Source organism: Rhodamnia argentea, chromosome 8, assembly GCF_020921035.1.
Source record: "Rhodamnia argentea isolate NSW1041297 chromosome 8, ASM2092103v1, whole genome shotgun sequence".
NCBI classification, from domain to species: domain Eukaryota; kingdom Viridiplantae; phylum Streptophyta; class Magnoliopsida; order Myrtales; family Myrtaceae; genus Rhodamnia; species Rhodamnia argentea.
The window spans coordinates 9,292,606-9,318,234 of NC_063157.1; the positions used below are offsets into that span (position 1 = coordinate 9,292,606).

General features: G+C 40.0%; 2 protein-coding genes across 2 annotated transcripts; both read right to left on the reverse strand.

Annotated features, from left to right (window-relative positions):
• Positions 1-5,803: 5,803 nt before the first annotated feature.
• LOC115736789 (TIMELESS-interacting protein) lies at positions 5,804-11,863 on the reverse strand. The gene is made up of 5 exons (XM_030668652.2): positions 11,444-11,863; positions 10,180-10,302; positions 8,442-8,544; positions 7,487-7,617; positions 5,804-6,311 (listed from the first exon to the last, which is right to left on the reverse strand). The coding sequence occupies exons 1-5, from the start codon at positions 11,771-11,773 to the stop codon at positions 6,117-6,119; spliced, it is 882 nt and encodes a 293-aa protein (XP_030524512.1). The 5' UTR covers positions 11,774-11,863; the 3' UTR covers positions 5,804-6,116.
• A 1,139-nt stretch (positions 11,864-13,002) lies between these two features.
• Positions 13,003-18,316, reverse strand: LOC115736757. The gene is made up of 6 exons (XM_030668588.2): positions 16,964-18,316; positions 15,198-15,253; positions 14,875-15,105; positions 13,836-14,127; positions 13,495-13,691; positions 13,003-13,402 (listed from the first exon to the last, which is right to left on the reverse strand). Exons 1-6 carry the CDS (start codon positions 18,152-18,154, stop codon positions 13,249-13,251), a joined length of 2,121 nt encoding a protein of 706 aa, XP_030524448.1. The 5' UTR covers positions 18,155-18,316; the 3' UTR covers positions 13,003-13,248.
• Positions 18,317-25,629: the final 7,313 nt, after the last annotated feature.

The window sequence follows — 25,629 nt, forward strand, 5'->3', positions numbered from 1 at the left end:
TGAAAATCCTTAAAATTTGTTGTGAAAGTGCAATTGAATCATAAAATTTTGAAGAAGTGCAATCAAGTCGTAAAATTTTTGTGCGAATATGCATTTGAATCTTAAAACTTTCAAAAAGTGTAATAAATTCTTAAAACTTGTTGGTATTTTTCATTTGTCAAATTGGACGAAGTTTCGACTAAAAAAAAAAATTAGACGGAGTTAACGGATAGACTCAATTGTACCAATTTGATTAGTTTGAAAACTTGATTACATGTGCACGGGACAATCCTCTCTTTCTTTTCTTTTTTTTTGACCTTTTTGTCTTTTTCTTTTCTTTTCTTTTTATTATTTTTCATTAAACTAGAAATTACTGGTGACCCGTGTCGTACTTACACGTGGCGAAAAGTGAGGTGGAAGTCACGCTTATTCTGATGATCCCAGCGACCGATGCCAGCTGTGTCTTCTGAAGTGGGCCCGGAAAAAGAACGACTTTTACTTGCCTCCCGAATATGCATCAACTTATTCTGACCAAATATATATATATACTCATCAAACTTTTTATACAAAAAAGAGAGAGAGAGAGAATATGCATCAAGATTTTCAGACAATTTTTTTAAGATACCGGTTTTTTATTTTTTATTTATTTATGAACTTTTGGCACACGTTCAAAAACTAAATTGAACATGTACCAAAAAGTCGATAGATCACATTAAGCAATTTAAAATTTTAGATATCACATTACACATCAAATTAAAATTCATAGATCAACCATCGTATCATTGTCCCTTAAGATTAGATATATTGTTGGCACGGGGTATCCCGATCTTTTCGGTGTAGGTACGTTGGTTGCGCTTTTGGCATGTGATCAATGTCCGGAGCATTGCATGGGCCCTCCTTCCAAGTTCAAGTCCGATGATTAGAAAAAGCAATCGTTTCCTTTTTATTTTTATTTTATTTTATTTTCAAGCGTTTCCTTATTTATTTTCTCTTTCTTGAAAAGAAAATAGAAGAGGGACATCAATTCATCATGCGCAATTCATTCAAACTGCAACCATTGGATACTAGAATTTAATCCGTACAAATACGCAAGGGGTCCAGTTACGGTCCATCTCGGAAAATGACACAAATGGCCTCGTAAATATTATTTCCAAAACTAAGTTATCACAATCATTTGTTTCCCCCAAATCGCAGTTGTTCTTCAAACCCTAACCCTACATTTTGAAAATGGGGAAAAACTAAAATGGCTTGGAATCATTCTTCTCCACCATGCTTTACCTAGTCTCAAAAGTTGCGGAATCTAAGGGCACTCGTGGTAACACTTCTGAAACATAAATCTATCTGATTGCGTAACTTTATTTTTCTACTTCTGAAGCAATTTTTTGCTTCATAAATAAATTTTAAACAACTTTCAAAAGTAAAAAAAAAAAGTCACTTCTCTCCGGAAGTTAAAATCATAAAGAGAATATCTACCGCCCATTTTCGTCATCATTTGCCGTTGGTGATCGCCGTCCACCACCACTGATCTTCTCTTATCGTTAAATAAACAATTATATTTAAAATAATAATAAATGATTTTTTTTAAAATTCTTAAAATATTTAAAAAATAAAAAATTACTCAATTTTGTATTGCACGAAAGTGTTTTAGCAATATCATTTTTTTTAATGAATTTTAAGAAATAGATGTTCCATGATTTGGTTAAATAGCGTTCCGCAAAGACACAATCACTACAAAATGGATCGAGCAATTGACCCAAGTGGCATTCCACGAATATTTTTAAGTAGATCGAGAAATCCCACATAGATACAATTATACTATTGCTGTTGTCGTCATTGCATTTCTCAAGTCATCTGTTTTGTTTCTCGGACTCTTAAAGCAAGGAAATTTGGTGTTGAGAAGGCAAAATGCATATATGTTTCTATTTGTCAATATTCTTCACACCTTTCAAAGCATTGTGCAGGATTTGTAAATGTCATTTTCAGATACACTCACTTGGAATTTCTCCTTAAGTTCTCAACGAGTACCAAACCAAATTGTTGCTTATCATAAACCAACTCCTCCAATGGTATAGTTTACTAAATACAACATGTTGCACCTCTAAACTACAAACGGTTCAGGCACGAAGAATGTTTATAGGCAATAGGACACTAGGAGCGCCAATATTTTTGTGCGACGCTCATTTTAATGCAAATATTTTTTTTTATCACTTAAGTGTCAATTTTTTTTTTAAAACGGTTATTTCAGTACCAACTCCGGTGAACTTCATCGGAAATCATACATGGCGTCTACATGACTTGCCGTAACATCCTAGTCAACAAAAAAAAAAAGAATCAATAAAAAAATCCACGTAATATTAAAAACTAAAAAATAATCTAAAAGTAAAGAATAAAAAAGAGAGCGGTTGCGGCGGCGAGGGTGCCCTCGCCACCGCCGTCACCCTCCATCGCCGGCCGGCGATGGGTGGAGGAGTACCTAAGGAGATCGTTGAGGTGAGGGCGGGCGGCGGCGGCGAGGGTTGCCGCTACAACTGCAGGTTTTCTTTTTTTCTTTTTAATTTTTTAAGTTATTTTTTATTTAATTTTATTTTTTAAAAAAATTAACCTAATTTTTATTTTAAAAGTCCACATGGGCTGAATTAAAAAAAAATTGCTACGTTGGCGCCATGTGGGCAGACTTTTAAAAAAAAAATCACATAATATTAAGAAATTAATAAAAAAAAAATGCCACATGTATTGCTTCGCCGGAATTGGCACTTAAGTAATCTTTTTTGGCCCGAATTGGCACTTAATTGATTGTTTTTTCTCCGATTTGGCACTTAAGTGATTCGAAAAAATATTAGCACTAAAGTGAACGTCGTACACAAATATTGACACTCCAAGTGTCCTTTTGCCAAGGCTTATATACTATGCCCATTGCGATATCCGTACTTTTAGCGTAGATATATCAGCTCAACCATTATATTTATTGATAAAATTTTTCCCATAAAATTAGTCCCCATTTACATAAAATAATTAAATGATAAATTATATGTAAATCCGTTAGCATTTGCATTTTACTTTTCTCGAATAACATGCATTTTAGGCTATGATTAATAATTTTTCGGAGAAGATTTTGTGTCAATAATATTTTAAAAGTAGAGATTTTCAACCATTATTAAACGAATTCCGTTCCAAAAGTAGAAATTTGGTCATGTTATTAAACGTCTATCTCTGATCAGAAATTAATTTCTGGAGTAGAAGTAGAAAAATTAACTTCTACTCATAAGTAGAGTGAAAAAATCAATTTTTGTCCAGAAGCTAATTTCCGAAGCAGAAGCAGTGCCATGCTCCTCCTAAAGAATTGACAATACAAGGGGGACTCGATGAATTGTAGTGGTGAGCCAACAAAGATTGAATGGAAATGTCATAGTCATTTCATCCATTTTTCAGTCTGGACTAAATTTCTTTCAAAAAAATAAAAAAAAAACACGTTGGACTTAAAATTTCATCAAAAAAGCCATGTAGAATTATTTGTTAGAATATGTAACACTCAAGTAATCATTTTTTCACCAATGTAATATTTAAGTGATCGCTCGAAAAATTTTAAAAAGGAAGTGAGTATCGTACGAAAGTTATAGCACTTTTTTTTTTATCCTTTAATTTGGCAAACAAGGGACGTGCAAAATGTTGTGGTAAAAAGTCGAATAATTTGTCTAGAAAATAGCAAACGCATGCAATATCTTCTATATATTGCTTTTTAATTTACCACATAATGGTCGATTAAGCTAACAGAATTTGAGATCAAAACAAAGTGTATGTGTTGAAATAGTTTGTTACCGTAAAAAAAAAAGTGATTATCCCCACACAATGGTGGGGATAAGATGCTTATTATCCTCAATAGATGCGTTGATCGGTTGTCTGCAAACACGACCAAATCATACATTGTCCAATACACGTGTTCAAGAACAGCAACCTTCTCTTCTCCGTAACTTTATCTTCTTCACAATATTCACTATTATTTTGTCTTTTTCACACACAAATTTGACGAAACATTCAAGAAAAAATTCCAAGAGAAAAATTGAATTATTGTTAAACTCTTTTCTCCACAGCTTTGATGTATATCCTAGAGGTATATTTGGTCTAAACCCAATAGTAACAATAATGGGGGCGAGCAGTTCATCAAGGACAGTAATCGTAGTTATGCATCAAAGTATCAAAGTATTGTACACTACTGCTCTATTTTCGCCGGCAATCAAATTTCTCCAACGGTACATAAGTCAACTACACAATCTGTACTATCTCATCATTTCATCTTTATACATAATCTTACTAAACCATGGAAACAAGGACAATAAACAAAGCTGCACTGTTGAAGGGAAATATCTGTTAGCAAATTACTATTTCCTAATGGCGTGAACGACGTCGTCAGGAAGCAAATATGACTTTCGTGTATAATAGGACCATAGACTTTAGGAATAATCTCCAATAGTCCCTTTTTTTTTTTCTTTTGAATCATTTTTTGAGTGGCTGATGAGACTTGGCAACAAACCCTGATCAATAAATTATAGATAATAGGTGAATTTAGGTCAAGATATTGTGAAGTGTAGACCCGCTCAGCCCTGTCCAGTAAGATACAGACAGCGTTTAGGTGGATTGTCAGAAAACTTCACGGCCAAATTATAGGGCACCAAATCTTCTGAAAAGTAATTTTGAGTGTACCTTTGTCTGACTTTTTAAAATTTTTTTGGGCAAATGTATTAGTCAGTCAACTAACAACAACTCCCAATTTTCCAAAAATTTCCACGATATTTCATTTGGAAATTGGGAATTTCTTTAATTAGCATGCTTAAAGTACCGGTCCACTTGAACCTTTTTGGTTCATCAAGCAATTGGGATGTACTCAACCGGTTAGATTAGATTACAAAAAACGGGTGTCGTGAGAAATAATGCGGCAAGCAGCATTAACTTCCATTGCTTTCTACGTTCACGGGAGGGTGGTTGAACGGTCTTAGGAAAAGCTAATGTGGGACTAAGATTTGGGGTCCAATTGGAGTGCAATGCTTGTCTTTGATAGGTCTCACGAAAGAACTATTTGAGCATTTATGGTCATAGCTATCTTTCGTAATAGCCTGAGGTTGGCCAAAGCACCGTTTTGTTCATGGCAAGTTATGACAAAAATTGACACTATTGTAACTACAATAATTTCAAATAATGGCCCGAAACGATTCCGAATATCTCAAAAGAGCTTTCAAAGCAAACTTTATGTCAAATAAGGCCATGAAGTGACTAACTTAATCTCAAATAAGGACGTGAACTCATGAGCTTGATAGCCGTAAATAATACATACACATTAGCACAGTCTATCATTTCATCAATTCAAAAGGTAGAAAATCCAGTTTCCTGCCCAAGGCTAAGTCCGGGTTTGGTTGTGATTGTGATGCAAGTTACTGTTGTTGTGGAAGTGTCATGGTCATCTCATTTTACGTGTTAACTCACTAAAGATTCTCAGTATGTTTACGACAAAGCTTGATTTTTTTTTTTCCTTTCAATTTTGTCTAAACTTAATAAAAGAGCCACCTGCCCTAAATACATTGGCTACTTCTGGATTTAATTTTGGCCACCATATCAAAGGCTGAGAATAAACTACTCGAATAAAGGATGGAATAAAGACAAAAACGTTGAGCATAACAAATATGTTTTTAAGCACGTGTTAGCGAGGGTTCCGGAGTTGGCATCATAATTTAAGCATTTCAGCAATTAAAATATACATTAAATAGGAACATTATTCGGAGTTGTTTTTTAAAGGAGTGCATAGAATGCAAACCTGATAGTTTTCCACTCACGGTTCACCTAAGAAGCCCATTGATTTTCTGATATCAACAAGTCACCTCCAATTACAGTCGTAGCTAAGACAAAACTGCAACAATGCGATCACCATGTAGAACAATCCGTTTTTCTTGCTTGGAAAAAAGAGCAAAAGTTTTGGATCAATCGAAGAAGTAATGGACTTCACATCCTGTACGGGAGAAGTCACAGATCAAGATAATAAAAGATTTCAGCGATAAAATACTTTCCAGATATCTAGAATTCCTGGTGTGCCATGCCCATTAGAAGCAACAAGTAGCATTGGAGGACATGTACGATACAAATAGCCCGAGTTAGCTTCCTTGTTGAGAACGAGAACGAGCTGCAGCCTTCTCCAATGCCTTGAGTCTGTTGAGTTCCATGCGAGCTTTTTGCTCATCCGAGATCTGGCTTTTGGTGTGTTTACTAGTCACCGTATTTGTAACTTGATTCTGTGATGCATTCACCAAATCCAAGACATCATGCCCTTGGGTGCTCCGAGGTGCATCCTGCAGAAATCACAAAAAAGAGGGGGCAAATACTAAGCCTCTAAGTTCTAAGCGTACACATCATACAGATAACCTGACTTCATCACACCTCAGGCGATAATGTCCAGGACGTGATGACATCATATGACAAAGGAGCAGTAATACTGCCTAGATTGGGCAAATTTATGCTAATGCAGACAAACCCATTGCATCCAATAAGAATGGAGACCATTAAGCTCCCGTTTGGTCGGCTACATATAAAATTGGAAAGAAAATGATTTGCCATGTCTTCAGTCAATTAATTGGATTAACACCTGAGGAAAGCATTTATGGAGAGAAGGGATTGCCTTATCCTAAGCTGAAGGGTATGAGAAAGAGAGAAGCAAAACAAGGAGAGGATGAGGATAATAAGACAGATATAGATTGAATTAACATATGCAAGACCTGTTTGTCCAGTTTGTAATTTCGTTGGAGCCAAATACTACTTATTGAACCTGATCATGTGAACATAAGGCCTCACATAGATCTTACCAAATGTAAGCCAGCTCTTCAAGCTGCAGCATGAAATGTACCATGGAACAAAAGCCTTGGTCTAACAAAGAAATTATTTTGCAAACAGTAGATATGAAAAATCACTATGGTGGATGACGATGTTCTTTCTATTTTTCTTTTTCCTTGGGAATCTGGAGATGCGCTGGGCACTCAGCTTTGAAGCTGATAAGGCAGGACTCATTCTAGATATAATAGGTCGCCAGTCAGCTCAACCGAGTTTATGTACATGCGTGTGTATGGATGTATATTTAGGACTTTGCAGTACTCTCCACAATTGTTGGAGATGATTTTGAAGAAGGGGAGAGGATGGACTGTACAGCCAAAATAAAATCAGATCTTGGTTTTCTAACCACAATTAATAGCGCAAATATGACTTGGATATCTGGAGAAGTTTCCACATACTTGAGAATAGGAATAAAAGATCGTCTACGTGATAGCCTGATCCATCAACCATAATACCAGATAACCGAGACAAACCAGCTTTTGTCAATATATTCAGTAAATTCTGTCACGAACGTAATATAAAACAAGTCAACCTGGCATGGATCCACTATTTCCAATACGTACTGAAATCTACAGCTACCGACAAAACATTTTGAATTCTTTAACTTGTGAGAGTCTACATATAGAGAGTTGACACTTACTTCAAGAGCTTTCTCATAGATCTCATGAAGTATGTCTTGTGGTAAGTCATCAGCATTGGTGTTATTTGATGATTCTCTCGCATGTTGTCTCGTTTCCTCGGTATCTGTGGGTTCGAAAGGTGTTGAAAGTCCTACAACAGAGTAGTACAGGATTAGGGGCAACCAAAAACATGCTGCTTTCAGATACAAATCTTGTTGCAGAAAGGAAGTTCTAGGTTAGCTTTCAGAATTAGTCCAATGTTCTGTACAGATCCTGATTGCTCAATTGAAGCTCCAGAAAAAATGACAATACAGTATTGATCCTCGTCAATGATTATTAATAACCCGCTTATCACACCACCAGAACCTGGGCTGCCAGCATAAAGCTAACACTGACAATTCTTCATATTAGCACGTAGAATATTAAAGATAGCATGATCTGATTGGACCAACAAGATCAAACAAACACAGAAGACAACCAAAAAATGGGTGTTCCTGAAAATACTAAGCCAGAAATCTGGAGCTGCAACAATGTTGGTAATGGTGGCAGATTATTTCTAGGCTAGGCATAGAGCTCCATCACAAGGGAACGAATTTCAAAATCCGTTCTGTAAGCATTTACTCTCATCACAAAGAATGACATTCCATTAAGCTGGCAAATAGAGCTAATCGTCAATCTTAGGGCAACAGCTCGGAAGTACATGAAGATCAACCCTGTTATTATGAAGTAGCAGATTTCCATATGCAACACCTATTGAGTCTCTGTTAGGAGCTAATGAGGCCAAAAGTGTTTATCCAAAAAGTTGTAGACTACATTACAAGAATCTAGCAGGGTGAAAGGAAAAGGTACAGATGGGATCTGAAATGTCAAGGAACAATTTGCAAGCAGCAACTGTTTGCAAAAGACATGCTCCTAGAAAGACAAAAAATTGAAAAATGTTTTAGACCAAAAGAAATGGCAAACTAACTCTCTCACCTTGGTCATTGTTTACACCATCTTCCTCCGGTGAAGGTGATTCATGCAACTTCGTCAGATCCCTACCACTAGCAACTCTCTCCCTTAATTCTCCAATGCATCTCTGCCAAAATATCGAACAGAGAAATTATCAAAAGGATTATTTACTGAAAAAATGTACCCAGTCCACATTTTTCAGTTCATTCGCTTTTCTTTGCAGATATCACTAGCACTTGCCTATCCTCAAGCTACCTCCATACATATCAAATATCAGATCTGTCATCTGAAAGTCCACAAGACTGAAGTCCCTTCAGTTCAGGGATTTTAGAAATCACATTAGAGAGGCTGATGTAACAGAAGCATTTGATTGGGATCATAATTCATCACACAGTATCACCAATAAAGGTTAAATCTGCAAGAATTGGCTAAAGATAAGCGCTGAAAGTACATTACCAAGTGATGGCTGATCTTAGCCAAAAGGTGGATGGGATGGCACTGACTAACAGCAATTTTTTTTTTTGTTTCGCCTTCTATTGCAATATTGACTTTTTGAAGAAATTAAACCATACGGAGCATTGAAATCCCGATGTGGCTCAAACGAGACAGATATATCCCTCAAAACAGATTACAAGTTCAATAGTTACTCTTCAGCCTGGTGTCCAGCCTTTACTGGACCAATTGCGTATGTGATAGTCATCATCTCTTCATATTAGAGGTCATATGTCAGTTATTTCTCGTAAATAGCAAGAGAAGGAATTGAAATAAAGCATCAAGTAGGCAATGATATATAATCTATACAGGATATCAACTAATAAATGGAAAATTCCTTTGCTTTTCTTTTTTCTTCTTGATCAGTCAAATAGCACGAATGCCAATTGCAAACACAACAGAACTCGCCTTCATATTCCTTGAATAAAGCTGAAAGAATCACTATACAGTATGTGTATTTGAGACTATAGGAGAAAGAAGCATGTGTGGGGAAGGGAGGAAGAGGAAAGAAAGAACCCATCAACATCAATGTAACTTTAAGCCCTGAATTGTAGTTTTTAAACTACAGTATTCGATCTTAGCATGGCCAAAACAAATGATAAAGACGATCGAAAAAAGTGAAGAAAGTGAGCTTTTGCACATCATGAATTAGAAGCCATAACTTTAATTAAACAAGTAGTTCTTCTCCAAAAAGAAATTCGGTAACCCACAATGGCCAATTATATTTATGGACATACCAGAGAGACAATCACTGCAGTTCACAGAAGAAAATCACCTAGCTTTCTGAGCACCATGAAATTAGATCACTAACAATCTAGCAATCAGACGACAATTCACAATTCCACAGAGCCATGTGATTTCTGAGATCAACTAATTCAAGGGCAGAAAACAGCTTCCTACTTTGGAAAGGGTTATTGTATGGTTAACATTTTATTACGGCTTGATCTATCAGGGGTCTTTCCATTAATTCAAGACAGAAGTAACCAAGAATAGCATATTAGCGAATAAGTGCTAGTAAAATACGCTCAACAGGTTTATTATGGCTCGATTCATCAGGCACTTTCCAGTAATTCAAGACTGAAATGACCATGAACAGGGTATTAGAGGATGCCGACAAAGTAGACAGTCCAGATTCACCATAAAGAGAAATATTTTTATTAGTAACTGACTCAGTCACGTAATAGCTATAAAGCTAAGTTACATAACCCTGTATTATTCAAATGAAGTACAATAATCAGTTCTCATCTCTTTTCTAATTCGTAGGAATTACCTTTACTTGTTTTGAGGCAGCCACTTGTTCTACCTTACGAACAAACTGATCAAATGAGTAATAGGGAATCAAATGAGAGTGCCATTCCCGGTACATGCCAATTAAGTTTCCCAGATCACTAACCTGCAAATTTTGAAAAAGAGCATCGCTATAATTTCCACTTTACAAAATTATATTTTAGCAAAAAGACGGAAACAGCTCATAATATCGTCAAAGAACTGAAATTATAAAATGACAGAAAACAACAGGAACGCGGATGAACAAAGATCTAATCTGCAACTTTTGTATGAAGTACTTCTGCATTACTTAGTAGATAAGCCAGAAATTTGAAGTTGGGAAACTGACTAAAAGAATATTTTACCCTGCCCTCTGCTTGGAGAAATCCTACTTCCCTTGTGAACAGAACAGGATACAAGAATCACAATGCTACCATCAGGAGATAAGCTTGCGCTTAGATGTTTTTCATATAAATTGAATGCGGATCTCACTTATCACTTGATTCTTATGTTGCTCTAGCAAAGGTCTTCCTGGTAATTCGAATTACAAATTAATGATCAATCCTCTCTAGCAAAATTATTGAAAGCATCGAAAGTCAATTATGGAGAGCTCTATAGACCAATACGTGATAAAAATTCATGAGGTTTGGACACCATCACTCCAGTCATATGTGACATCTTCAACTGAAACAACACATAACTTACTTGTAAATATGTAATGCAATTAGTGAGTGGGTGATTGAAACTTCTGTGTTAGGACTATATATTTCCACGGGTTAAAAAACCTGTATAAACATACTGGGGGGCAAAAACTGTGGAATGGTTTATAATGTACACTGCAGTAGTAGGAAATTTAAATCTTAGGGGGACCAAATCCCTCAGTAGTGCCACCCTTGGCACTTCTAGGTTACATAATTAGCTAGTAAACTTTAACCCGTGATGAGTGTGCTAGTTTGCAAGTATGTTGACACCAATTTCGGTCAGACCCATCTCTGAAGTGAAACAGAATAGGCGATATAGTTTCAATATCTTACTGTCTCCTTCTTCTCTCATGTCTCAGGCACTATTCGGGATATAACAATGGGCATCGGAACAATGGAAAGTGCGACGTAGAAGGTGACAGATCAAGTGCTTAGAACAACGGATCAGCCGTCGATGCTTTTGAAAATCTGCTAGACACTTCTTCACAGTAACTTGACACAAAATCGAAAAGCAAACTTCCGAGCACTAGGTTTCCAGGACAATATCATGACCCGAAGAAGGAGAACCTCGTTGCCGCGGCCACGATACTTGAAGTTGCGAGGGAAGTGGCGAAGGACATAACCGAGGCCGTCGTCGGATAAGAGGAGCTCCGGCGTGAGCTTGGGTCGCTTCATGGGGACCTTCTTCGGCTTCGCCGGTTTGTCTTCGAAGCTGGTGGCCCTAGCTGCGCCGGAGGGATGGGGGATCGACGAAGAAGGAGGAAGGCTAGGTCTAGGGTTAGGGTTTGAGTTTGAGTTTGAGTTTTGGATGGGATCGGATGGGCAGTCGCGGGACCAGTGGCCCGGGAGGCCACACTTGTAGCATCCCGTCGGCACTGATTTTCCGGCGGTCTCCATTTTCCTTTCCGATTGGGATCTCCGATTTAGCTGTCTCTGACTCCGTCGCAGTTTTCTCGGGGATTTCTATTGAAATTTCAGAGTAGCCCCAAACGCTATTTTCCCTCCATCGGGTACGCTGTTTTGGCGGGAATAAATTTGGTTTGGAGGAAGTCTTTTGGGCCGAATCATTCGGCCCGATTCCCATTTTTTTTTATTTATTTAAGGTTAAGCAAAATGAACCGATTGAACGGGAAATCTTCGATTAAAGAAAAAAGGGGAAATCACTTGAAACGGACCAATTCGGAGGTTCCCGGTTCCATAAAATTAGAATCTGTGATTCGGTCCCCTTCTCTCTGCAAACCCGACCTCCGGGACCAAGCCGACTATTTTTTATTTGATTTTTTTTATTTCTTGAATGTAAACTTAATAATCCACTAGCCATTTATTTTTATTTCTCAAATATAAACCTAATTTTAATTAATATATTAAAATTAAATTCAGTGTTGCACACTCCTATTAATAATTCATTAGTTCCATTGGACAGTCAAGACCGGTTGGTCCGGTCCGGTCCGGTCCGGTCCAATTCTCGATTATTAGGCGGGACCAAACCAAAGCGAGAACCGATCACTCCTATTTTATTTGGTCATATCGTCAAAGTACGGTGTTAAATCAACTTTCAATGTTATTCCGATTGAATTTTCAGCCCAAGTAAAAGCCCAAACTATCCCCAGACAGTTTGCATGTCGTCCAATATTCCATGAAAATGCATGAGTATCAGCTTGCGTGGCTGACGACTGCAAGACAAGTCTCACCTGGAGGATGACAGAGCCAACGTGGAAATTTCACATATATTAATACGTATGCAATTTTTTGCGAGACGAAAGTTAATTCTGTATTTGCTCATGAAAACCCTTTATTTTTCAATGCACTTTAGAATTACAAACTCTGAAGTGGTTTACCAGCTAAATTGCTTGGGGTCTGTCTCACTTTGATTTTTTATCGTCGAATTTTCCTCCATTCTGTCCATGCATATTTAACGACGAATTCATCCTCAATCTTTAACCAAAATAGCTGGAACGACGTCTTGTGACCCCAGCGCGATCCACTCATCCCCATTTCAAAGTGCAAATCGTCAACTTTAAAAGCACGGCGTTCAAACAGTTGAGACTTTGTTCTTACTTCTTGGCAAGTCTAAACGCTACTGTAGAATGTAAAATCACTGAAACGAATGCACAACAAAGCCCAGATGCCTGGGAAAAGAATAAGACAACTTGATAATTTGTCATCTTCAGCGCCCCTGTCGAGACAAACAAGCATATAACCTCTATCGTATCCTCGAATTTCCATTTTAATGGCATGGGATGAACTCGAAAAATTCAGCTATATACAGCAATATAATTGGCATCACCGCAACTTTGCTCATCTCTAAATGTGATCTCATAAGTTTTAGTGTTCTTCATTCTTCTGCCCACAAGAATGGTGTGCCGGTCGCATCAGGAATTTACAGACCAGTCATAGTTTTGGTAGGCGAGGTGAATGGGACCACCGTCGCTTAGGAGATGCGTCAAGAGACCTGCCTTGGTCGCATCCAAGTAGTTGAGGATCCACCTTGGGATTTCCCTGTCCTGTCCAAAGTCGGCACTGAACCTGAAACAAGCATGCGGAGAGGCGTCACGTTCGAGAGCCATTTCAAAGTAAAATGCAGACGGGACAGAAAGGCTACAATAGCGGTCACGTACCACTTCATGATCCGAGTGAGTTTAAGTGTCCTCTTATCTAGGTCCACATCTACCCCACCATTCTGGAAGAACTCCCTGGCGGCGCATCTGAGTTCAGATTCAACTCCTTGAGGGGAAAAGAATCTCACGGTTGGGCTCGACCTCGTGCCATCACACAGACCAAAATGTATGAGGGGGTTTACTTTAAGAACAGCAAGCTGCAAGCATATGAACTAACCGTTAGAAGATTTTTCTTCGTACACCAATTCAAGATCTGCAAGAACAACTACTATAATATGATCAAACAGTTAATTTCGATATGGTATGTGGTAAGAACTTGCTTATGTGAAGGCACCAACTACCTCTAAGCGCCTGTCTCCAGTGCCAAAAGGCTTGGTCAACGAGTAAGGAGGTCTCCGGTTGTTCCTCAGTATTCCATTTCTTATCGTGCTAAGGGAGAAAGGATACCCGCCAACTACATACTGGAAGTCAGAGTCGAAGGATCTCCTATCCAATATTCCTTCTGGTAGGCCGACCCTTATCACAGCATGAATGACCATGGCGTTATGTAAGTTCAAGAAGAACGCCAGCCTTTCATCAGGTGAGAGTTCCAGTAGGTCCACCCGGTGAAGCTTTTGAGACAAATTTACATATCTGCATACCATTAGAAGTAGGAAATGAGGAGGTAAAACAGACATTAGTAAAATGTCTATTAGCAGCAGCCTATCAGCCTTTAGCTGCAAATTTAGTAATGGATGGACGACTCCTGGAACAAGAGCACTATCGAGCTAAATGTTGGCATTAGGTATAGCACAATATATGAGCAGATGCAAACCCCGATGTCAGACAAGGTAGCTCAGAGAACATACTAACCCCGGGCAAATAAGATCAAATGGACGGAAAGTTATGCGAAAATTTCTATTTTAATGCGTCCCAAAGAGGAAGTGTAAACATTTTTTATGCTTAATACTTGTTAACTCATTGCCCTGAGGGAACGTAACAGATGCAAGCCAAATGCACAAAGAATTTGACTGCTGTGCTTCAGTTGAAATCTGAGTTGCTGTCAATATCCGAAAGAAATTTTCATCACCAACTCAAAAGCAACCTTCTGTGTTTAGTTCCTTTACACATCTCTAAGATCATCAATCTTTTTTTTGCGCAAAAGATAGCTTACTTTCCTTACAAAAAAAAAAAAAAAAGAAAGCTTACTTTCCTTATTTGAGAAATGCGGGTACTTTGACCTCTGGCAACTAAACCCCTGTTAAGTCTCAGTTTTCTCATTCATCAGTCTAGCCAAAATTTTTAGGGAAAATTAGATATACTGTAGTCTTTCAATGATCTCAGCTAATGAATGCATTGCCTATTAAATCAAGATAAATGAATGTTAAGGAGTCGCTGTACCTTCTGAATTCTTCACTTTTGCTTATGGCTCCGTAATCAAGATGGCGCCTATCTTCAGAAGCATAAGACTCAAGTATGGCAGACATTATCTTGGTCATCCTCAAGCCAACTTCAGCTGCTTGCTTTGGTTCACTGTCATTTGTAGATCCTCGGAAATTGAAGCATCTGGGAATATATGGTTCGTGCTCAATGAAACGATAGAAGTGGTATCCATCTTCAAAATCATTCTCCCTGCAATAGCAGAAACACCAAAGAAACTATTAAGTATAAGGCAGATTATTGACAAGATCATAGAACTAGCCGATTCTGCCAAAACCACTTACCCAAAGACATGATGGAAGAAGTGTTTCTTGGCTAATTGCCTTCCAATCTCAACAGCCTATCACGTGCAACAGAGGAGAAACTCAGACAGCAAGAAAGTATACAAACTAATTAAGGACAGTTTTGGGGGAGTTTTGATGGATCAGAAACAAATACATATGCTTTCAGCAAAAAACATTATGATGATGTTGTATACATGCATTTTCTCGGTAGCAAAGTAGAGCATCCGACACAAGGTCTAAATGAAAAAAGGATCATCTAGACTTCCTTTTCACCTTAGTTGTACTATTGCTTCTATTAGTATCTGTCTTAACTGTGGCAAAATTTCTATTGCTTCTAAACACAAAAATACTTCAGGAAGTTTCTGAAGATTCACCGTATTATAGCATATCAACAGTGGAAAGTTTTCATTCAGGCCAATTTCACTTAACGGGTAATGATAGAGTGGCTGAAGAATGGAAGACAGCGAAGCCATTGAACAATAATTTTTTTTTTTGGGTAAAAAAAAAAAAAAGCATGAACAGTTCAGGGTCAAAGGGTTGCTTTTCCCTGTGGGAAGGAGCCAGCCAAGGCTTGGGACTGTGGGAGGACCTGGGAAAATTATGACATGGACCAGACAGAACGACTGTTTTTTGAACCCTACCAACCCTTCGACCTCTTTAAGGTATCATTCCTCGTCACGTGGCTGGGGCTCCCCTTCATCTTTTTGTTTTTTAAATTCTCTTCCTCGATTAGAGCAATGATTTCAGCTCACGGGGCGAGCCTCCAAAGGGCTGACAAAATGACGACAAAAATCCTCTCTTACTTTTCGCTTTTTGTGGTCGTTCGAAAGTTATATTTCCGTTACCAGACAAAACGAAGAATCATTAGATGCGTCTCGAAGAAGGCTTCAGAAATACGGAGGATGATTTCAATTGGGTCCGAAACCAATTATAGCTAAGACAACTAATTAAACCACGACACAAAAGGAGGAACAAACGGACATTCAAATGAAGATCCAAGAACCCTCCCTCTGTCCCCTCCTACTCGGTGTGCTTTGATCTAGTTAGTTTGAGTTTGGTGAGCGACGCTGCTGCAGTCATGCAACCAAACTCCAATAATGTAAACTGCCCACGCCCTACCCTCCTCGTCTCCCACTTTTTGGGTACCCATCAAAGTGGACAAGACCTCGATACGCCCCCAGCGAGCACATATTTGGCGGCTCTCTCGCGAATGGTTGACGAGCGCTCTCGAGGCAATTTATCAAGTACATTCCAAATGGAACAATTCAATTTTCAAGACGCCGATTGTCCATAACACGAGGCAATCGGCAGGTCGAAAACTGTGAAGTGCCCACGGATCGCCAACATCGTCCCACCAAATTATATCGACAAGTAAAAATACTCATAAAAATATAAGAAAACGACTGCAACAAAACTAAATGCGGCACGATCCTAAAGTCTCCAGCAATTAGCAAAAAAATGCATCACTAAAGTGAGATTTTGAAAAACGACGGAAGTTAATTATGACACCGCGTTCGCAGGTGCGACCTTGCTTTTTGTCCTCGACATCATGCCCACTGCTTGCGAGTCATTATTAAGCCGAGGGGGGAGGGGGGTGAGATGGTCATTTTGCATTACCGTGGACGGGGGTAAGCTCTTTGCTAGTTTGCTTGGTGAATCTCGAGTTCGGTTGAGTTTTTGCACGAACCTCACGTGATCCAACGGACTCTGTGCACGTGCACGTGCACCCGCCCACTAACAGTCCAGAGAGAGAGAGAGTGTGTTACCTTTTTCCGGCCACAGTCCAAGTGGTGAATGAGCACCTCCACCATCTCCGCCCCGGCGAAGCAGTTCTTCACGATCTTCATCTTCATCAGCCGGTCCTGGATCGGAAGCCTCTGCCTCACCACCCTCACGATCCCCACCATCTCGTCCGCCCGCTCCTCCTCCTCCTCCTCCGGGTCGTCGAACCCGTACACCGGCGGCGCCGGCGCCTCGCCGGAGCACCTCCCCCGGAGCATCTCCTTCAGCCGCTGGTCGAACCCGCCGCTGTTCCTCAGCGAGTTCAGCGCCACCAGCCCCCCGAACAGCTTCTCGTTGAAGAAGATCTGCGGCACCTGCGAGCTCCCCGTCCGCTCGATCAGCTCCTTCTCCCGCTGCGGGTACACGTCCACGTTGATCTCCACGAACTTGAGCCCTCTCTCCCTGAAGAAGCACCGCACCGCGGTGCAGTCCCGGCAGTTCGACCGCGAGAAGAAGCTGATCCTGCCTCGGAGCTCCTTCTCCGGCTGCTCCTCCGTCTTCAGCCTCACCACCACCTTCAGCCCCGAGAGGTTGAACTCCGTCACGCCGTCAGGCTGGAAATCGGAATCTCCCCTACCGTCGTCATCGCTTCCTATTTCCTTGAGAGACGAGAGCCGCTTCGCGATCGCAGAGGACCAGCTGTTGCTCCGGTCCCTGATGAACTTCCCAATGGCCGGCATGTCGACCGCCGCGAGGCCGCCGGTCAGGGACTGCGATCGGCTCAACATGCGGGCGGCGCTGTCGTTCCGCGGCGGAGAGCCCGACATAGGCGGCGCCTCCGGCTTCGGGAGCTGCGAATGAGGCTGGATCACGCTGATCACGTCAGAGCCGCCGCCGTGGCCGACCTTCGCCCCGTCACCAACCGCGCGCTCGCGATCCTCGGCCTCCGCGCCTCTTCTCTCCCCTGATTCATCGGGCGCAGGCGGCGACGCCGGAGCCGCCTCCCTGGCGCTGGCGTCGGCTTCGGAGACGAGGCCCTCCAGGATCGCGCGATCGCCGGGATTCCCGCTCGGGGGTTCCTCATCTCGGCGGGGGGACAAATCCACCTCGCAGAACCCGTCGGGCTGAGGAGGAGGCAGCTTTCCGCCGGCGAGGTCGGAGTCGGAAGCGGGGGATTGACCGTCAATGGCCGCGTCTCCGTGGTGGTGGTGGTGGCCATTGATCGTCAATTCCATAGCGGGGAACAGGAAGGAGACGGGGCGACGAGCTTTGTCCCTCAGGATGGAGATGCGGGCATGGAGGGAGAGAGAGACAGATAGGCAAAGAGACGGAGAGAGATAGGGAGAGAGAGCGGTGAAATCGGAGAGGGGGTTTAATGGAGGAGGAGAATATTGGGGGAGAGGGGTTTTAAATTCTCTCCCAATTTATAACCAAAAAAGGGATTTGTTAAAATAAAATAAAATACGAACATCGTAGATATCCTCAGAATGTTTGAATAAACAGAAAACGGGGAAGAAGTCAAAGACGCGAGGTGAATACATGGAGAGAGAGAGACCCCGCTCCGGATAGTTGTTGAAGTGTGAAAACGGGCTCGGTCAGCTCCGACCCAGTCCGGCGGTTCGATGATACTCACGAAAGACACATCGTTGTCGCCGGAGCAAACGATGATCTCCTGTGGGGCCCCCTAACCCCCTCCTCCTTCCCCATTTCTCCTCCCATTTGATTTTGACCGAACTCCCCGTCCCTCCCCAATCGCACGTCGTGAACTCTTTAATTTCCAGCCTCTATGAGCAAGAAGGTCTTAACTCCGATTTCACATGGAGCTTTAGCGATTCGATGAAAAAATTATAAAATTTATGATTGAATTGACATATGTACAATAGATGTGCGATCGATCCGTTAATCATGCCCATTACAAAGAGCAGTGCGGAAGACTAAAAAAGAAAAGAAAGAAAATCATAGTCATTCCCTACATTGTTGCCACCAATTAGATAACTTTTGATGCGTTCTTTTTATCGGGGCTAATAGTGGAAATTTCCTGGACGAACTTCACCATCGATGACTGTTCATAATTCTTTCAATAGAGGATATTCATTTGTATTTTTTTTAAAAAGGAACCCCATATTCACAACGAGCAAATGGGACATCCTTTGAAAAGCCTAATTTATAGGGATGAGCATGGTTCCATAGTAAAACTTTGAACCTGAAATCGGACCGGTAGAGAACCTATATGATTACGGGTTCTAAGGTTTGAACGATAGGTTTCGAGTTTCAAAACTTGCTTCAACGGGTAGGTTACAAGCTCTATATAGGTGGAGCCTAAAACTTGGAAGTTGTAATAAGTTTTTGTGATTTTTTTTTTCGTATATTCACGCATTTCATTTGTATTTCACGGCGTCCGATGATGAGTGTGTAGTCCGGAACTACTAGTCCAAGTTTTCACTTTCAGTAATATTTATGATTGAGATTTTTACTATATTAATATTTCTTATTTATTCCTATATCCGAATACGAGCTGTGGTGAAGTAGGTCGTACTATTGCGGCGACAAGTTGTGGTCATTAAATGTGACGATTCATTGCAATCGTTCAATTAATAATACAAATGTAACCAGGGAGACCATAGAACCGATCGTGGAACTTGTACATGGTAGGTTTCGGGGTATATAGGGTAAGAATCTGTTCCGACGGGTAAATTACGGATGAAACCTATACGGAACCTGAAATTGGTCATCTTGATGTATTTATAGAAATTATTGAACAAAAATCCCATTTTCGCGGTGAAATCTTACACGGCACGAGGGTACTGACGTCATTCGCAGGCAGTGGAATCGCGGGCCGTTAATTCTGGGGGAGAGCCAATCGCGGGAGCATTTAGCCGAAACGACCCAACGGTGGAAGTCGTTTCAACGGCACTCATCCGTGGGAGAAGGGCGGTTCCAGTCCCACTCACTGAGTGGACTGGACCGAGTCAAAACCCCCTTTTTTACGTCGTCGTCCCACGACATCTTCCGACGGTGCTCATTCCCATCGTTTCCGATTCCCCAATCCAGAGCCAAAGTCCCGAGCTGTTGCGCCGACGGTCCGGTTTGACACGTCATCCCACGGACCGAGTCTCGAACGGAACAAAAGTCACGAGTTACGAACTTCGCAAAGGACTCAGCTTGCCGCCTCGTTTCACGCCGTCGCACGTGCCTGTTGTATCACCCCACTTCATGTTTATTCCACGTACGATGAAACGTAATTTCCACGAAAAATTAATTGGATAAAAATTCAAGTGCTGAGAATAATGAAACAGTTTTTTTTATTTTAAATACTAGCCGAAAGTGCAATATTGATATTACTTTCCTTCCTAATGTAGTGATTTCGAATCATTCGATTGAAGTGTCTTTCTTTATTTTCATTAGCGGGACATTCGGTTGAATGAGACAAGTGACTAATTTTTTTCCTTTATCGAGACTTATTTCAATCAATTGAGCTAGAATTCCTTAACTGTATCAATTGTACAATCTCGCTAAGCACTGAATAAACCGATCGTTGATCAAGAAACCGATCTCTTGATGTCTCGATAAATCCCGTGGACCATTTCTCCGATGCCCGAATTCGAAAAAATTGCGCTAACAAATGATCATTTTCACTTGCATGCGTGGGTATTAGTTACGTACCGATTCAACGTTACGTGTGGTTGGTAAAACGAAATTGGTGGTTGCTATTTTTTTTCTTTTTTTGTTATGGCGATGTATGGTGAGACGAATGTGACGTCAGATTGAGGAGCTGACTTTTCTCTATGTATATATTTTTTATTATTTTTTATTATTTTTTAGGGTTTTGATATGACCAAGACTGTCGTGGTGCGATTGGCACGCGGGCGATGATGATGGTGATTTTGATGAATGTGGCAGGCTATTCGGACGTTGATTTTGGGCATCGCAAGTGGCAGGCGATGGTTATGGCTTACGAGTGGTTTTGGATCCACTTTGTTGAGTGCACAATGGACGTGGATCTAGTCTACGGCTTTATTAATAGATAACCATATTTTCATAACTCTCGGAAAATGTTAAAAGTACGAATTAGATCGATATTTTGACCTGAAAGGGACTTGTCATTAACATCGAGCTGAAACGAATGGAGAATAAAGAATTTTGAATTAGGACAGCAAGATATGTAATTTTTTTTAAAAAGGAATATCGTTTGATGTTCGAGAGATGTTGCATGACTAAGGGAAACTCCGATCGCTGAAATTTTGATTGATTGAAAAAAAATAAACAATAGATCATCATGTTAGCATGTTGTCTACGTTAAACGGGAGGGCTTGATTACGTAAGTCGGGACATTTAGAAGGCTCGGGTCTAGCGAAATAGAAAGTCGGAGTACCAAATTGCAACCGAAAGGGGGAATTTAGAGGGACTAGAAGATGTGCTCGAGCCAACATTTGATTTAGATCCTCGTCACAATCTGGGGAGCCGACCTGGGAAGGAGGCCCCGGGGGGGATGTTTGTGTTATGGGACTGGACTTGGGGATAAATATCCATCTTCTCGAGGGCCTTTCCCTTTTGGCCCACCATTTTCTTCAGCGTTCCGATTTTGACCCCTGCCCCGATCCGATCTTTATCGTTTTCGTCCCGCGAACCGAATTCCTCGTGGCGTCGTGTCGAACTTGCCTTTCGATTCTGCAAAAATTTTGGGGAGAAAAGTGCTTAAAAAACCATTGAAATGAAGGACTTGTTTAGAGACCTTTACCCATCGTCTCTCACGTAATCATGGCCAGCGCCTCTTCGTTTTTGGATTTGATTTTTTTCGAGAGAAGTATCAAAAAAGTCATAAACCTATCGCATTGATATCAATTCAGTCATAAACCTTTTACATAGGTGCCAATTCGATTTTAAACCTTTTATTGATTCCAAATCTGTCATAAACCTTTTGTATTGTGTCAATTCGGTCCTAAATCTTTTATATTTATGCCAATTAAGTCGATTCGGCCAACTATAACTGAAAATCGCCGACATGGATGCCGATTGCCCTATGTAACACTGCCGGCGCCGACGTGGGCATTTTTAATAATATTTTAATTTTTTAATTATATTTTTAAAAACATTTTTAAAAAACCAAAAAAATGCTTAAAACATTATTAAAAATACTAAAATAATATTGAAAAATATCCACGTTACCGTCATTTGTGCCACATAGGACAATTGACGTCCACATCAGCGATTTCAAGCTAAAATTGATCGGATTGACTGAATTGTTAGAAATGCAAAAGATTTAGTACTGAATTGGCACAAATGCAAAAAGTTTACAACCGATTTGGCACCAATACAAAAGGTTTAAGACTGAATTGACACAAAAAAAAAAATTTAGGACTGAACTAACTCAAATGCAATAAGTTTATGAATTTTTTTTTTTTTTTTACACTTCTCCCAATTTTTTCCATTCGACGTTCCATCCCCATAACCATAATTTGTCGCTTCAACTTCTCCGTCAATCCTCTCCATAATCGCTTCACATCACCTATTTCTCTCTCTTCGCAGACGCCACTTCTCTCTCTAAACCATAATTTCACCCTTGACTCTCCACGTCAATCCTCTCCAGAATCTTCATAAACGCTCGTAACCACCATCATTTCTTGCTTCATTTGCTCCGTCAATCCTCTCCAGAATCTTCACATCGCTCATTTATCTCTCTTCATAGACACCGCTTCTCACTCTCTCTCTCTCTCTCTCTCTCTCTCTCTCTACCAATCTTCCATCGATCCCCCCTCATCTTCAATTTCGCCCTCAATTTTCATCCAATTTGAGATATAAATTGTTAGGATGCGCATGTGAATTGTATTAAAGAAATCACACGTAAGAGAACAATATGGTGTTGAGTATTTAATATATCTTAGTTTATCCATAACTCATTGGTTTAAGCTTTTGAGTGAATGTGAATTTAACTGGATATGCAGATGGGTTCGGACTTGAGCTTTCTCCTTGTGATCTTTCCGAATAAAGATATCAAGCTTCCGCTGCGGAGTTTTAATGGAGAATGGAATTGGCTTTACTTTCCATGGAAAAGAGCATCTCCATTTCTCCATGAGTTTCTTTTACCATACAGAACATAGATAAATAGATAAATGGACGATAGAACCACAATTACATTTTAATCTCAATCCTAACTAGGCGGCGAGCAATCTCAAAGTATTTGGTCACGTGGTCACAATACTCGGACATTAATCATGAGTGCCAAATCAATTACTAGCATCTTGTTTTTGAATGACTTTTTCATAATTTAATGGCACGTGCGCATAGACCTATTGCCTAAAGATTCACGATACACTCTGCAAAAAAGTAAAAGAAAAAACCCTTCTGAGTTTTTACTAGAGGTGATCGATTTCGAAGCGTTATAATCGTTTCTCAATTTTTGGAACCTACAACCTACCTTGTTTTTTGGAACCGGTTCTATAACCTACCCTGTTTTTTCGGTCTGATTTTAGGATCTACTCGAGAACCCATTTTTTTTCCTTTTCTTTATTTTATTTTTTTCAGCAAAGTAATATGAGTAATAAAATGCCTCAAAGTAAAAGATGATCAACATAAATTCCTATCCGCCAAACACGTGATCACGTGCACCTATAAATGATGAAAATTCCAAACATGTAGCCACGTACAATTATAAATAGTAAAAAGTTCAAACACGTAACATAAAATATAAATTATAAAACTCAGTTCTCTATTCATTAAAATATTTTTTTAAACTCCATTCATCTACGAAAATATTGCTCCAAAGAGTAGAGAGAGATGCGACAAAGAATGGAGAATAAACAAATGCGGCGACGCATAGTTACACTCAACTTAGAGAAATTATGTTTTTTTTTTTAGCTAAGAATTGGTTCCAAAATCGGTCTAGTTCTCGGGTTGATCTTCACTTTGAACCGAAAACCGGACCTGTTCAAACCGGTTCTAAAAATTTAAAATCGGAAACGAGACCTGTTCACGTTGGAACCAAAAATCGGACCCGTTTTTCTGGCGGTCCAGTCCGGTTTCTCATTCTACCCCATCTGCTTGTACACTCCTAATTTTTGCCTCTGTTCAGCGAGTTCACTATGCCATTTTTCTTTTCCGAAACATCCTTGCTTTCTATGCTCGACCGCTAGCAAACTGGTAGGCTAGCACGACACTGAGGCCCATGGGCTTACCGGTCAACCCTTGACCTGGTGCAGTGTTGCACTTAAAAGAAAACAAAATGCGGCCCAACGGGCCAATTTTAGGGTCCGTATGTTTCATGGAAAAAATCTCCCTGGAAAACATTTTTTGGATTTTTCAATGTTTGGTTCACGGAAATCAATTAGTCAAGGAAAGTATTTTTCACTCATGGAAAAATCACATTTAAAAGTGGGAAAACGATTTCCTTTTTTTGAAAGGAGAAAAAATATTTTTCTTCATCTTTTTTCCCTGCACATTCCTTTTCTTTTTAATTATTTTTAATTTTATAAATTTGATTTTTGCATTTTCTTTTTATCTTTTCTTTCTTCCTTTGCCGGTCACCAACGACGGGCCATAGGCGAGGCGAGGCTCGAGCTCACTGGCCATAAGAGGTAGAAAGAAAAGAAAAAAATGAAAAAAAATAAAATACAAAAGTTAAAAATTTACAGGGTTACAAAAATTATCCACGTTAGCGCCGGTCGTGCCGCTTAGGATGGCCTGTTCCATGTTAGAAATTTCCGACCAAACAAGTATGCAGAAAATCAAATGAGATTTTCCATACCAAAAGACGAAAAATATTTTCAATTTATTTTCAGATCTCAATCAAATATAGAAAATATGTCATTTTTATAAAAAAATTTTTTTAAATAATCCTTTCGAAAATGTCACATTTTTTACGAAATAAAGAAGCCTTAGCATTTAGGGATACGTCACTCCTAAAACTTATCGCGAAAGTGCAATCGAGTCCTAAAACCTATAAAAAGTGCAATCAAGTCCTAAAATTTGTCAAATTAATTCAATCGAGACATTTATTAACACTATCAATTTGTGTAATGGAAAATACAGATGTAGCATTTTTCAATTAATTTCATTATCCTATGTGGCATTTTTAATTGTTTTCTTTTCCGAAATCTTATTTGCATTAGATTAAAAAATGAAAAAAAGCTAAAACATTATTTGAAAAAAAAAACCCAAACTAGAAAAATGGGCGGGCGCCTTGCCGTCGTCGCCTATTGCCTAGGGGTCGGTGGAGGTTGCCGGCCCTTAGCGAGGTACGGCGGACCTCGGGCGATGCCTCCCCGGACCCGGGTGAGGGCCGGTGAGGCCTCGCCTAGATCCGGGTTGAAGACCCCTCCCTTTTTGCGCCTCTTTCTTTACTTCACTTCTCTCTGTCTCTCCTCCTCCTCCCCCGTTTGAATCACCGAGCTCTAATCTAATCCTAAAGACCGGGGAGGGAGTTCCCGGGTCTTGATTTTCTGTTGAGCATTGGCATCCCACCAAGAAGATCTTCTGCAATTTTTGTGTTCCTGCAAATTTTTGTTTACTCGATGAGTGAATTTTAATCCTTTTTCGACAAAAAGTTGCCATTTTTAAGACAAAGTACGGATGTGGGTAAACGATCGTTGTCGGTGAACAAAGACTAGGTTCGGATCTACGCTGTCGTCGACCGGTGGCAGACGCTGCTATTCCTCTCATTCCACACCCTCCTCTTCAACCCAAATCTGGATGAGGCCTCGCCCGCAACTAACGA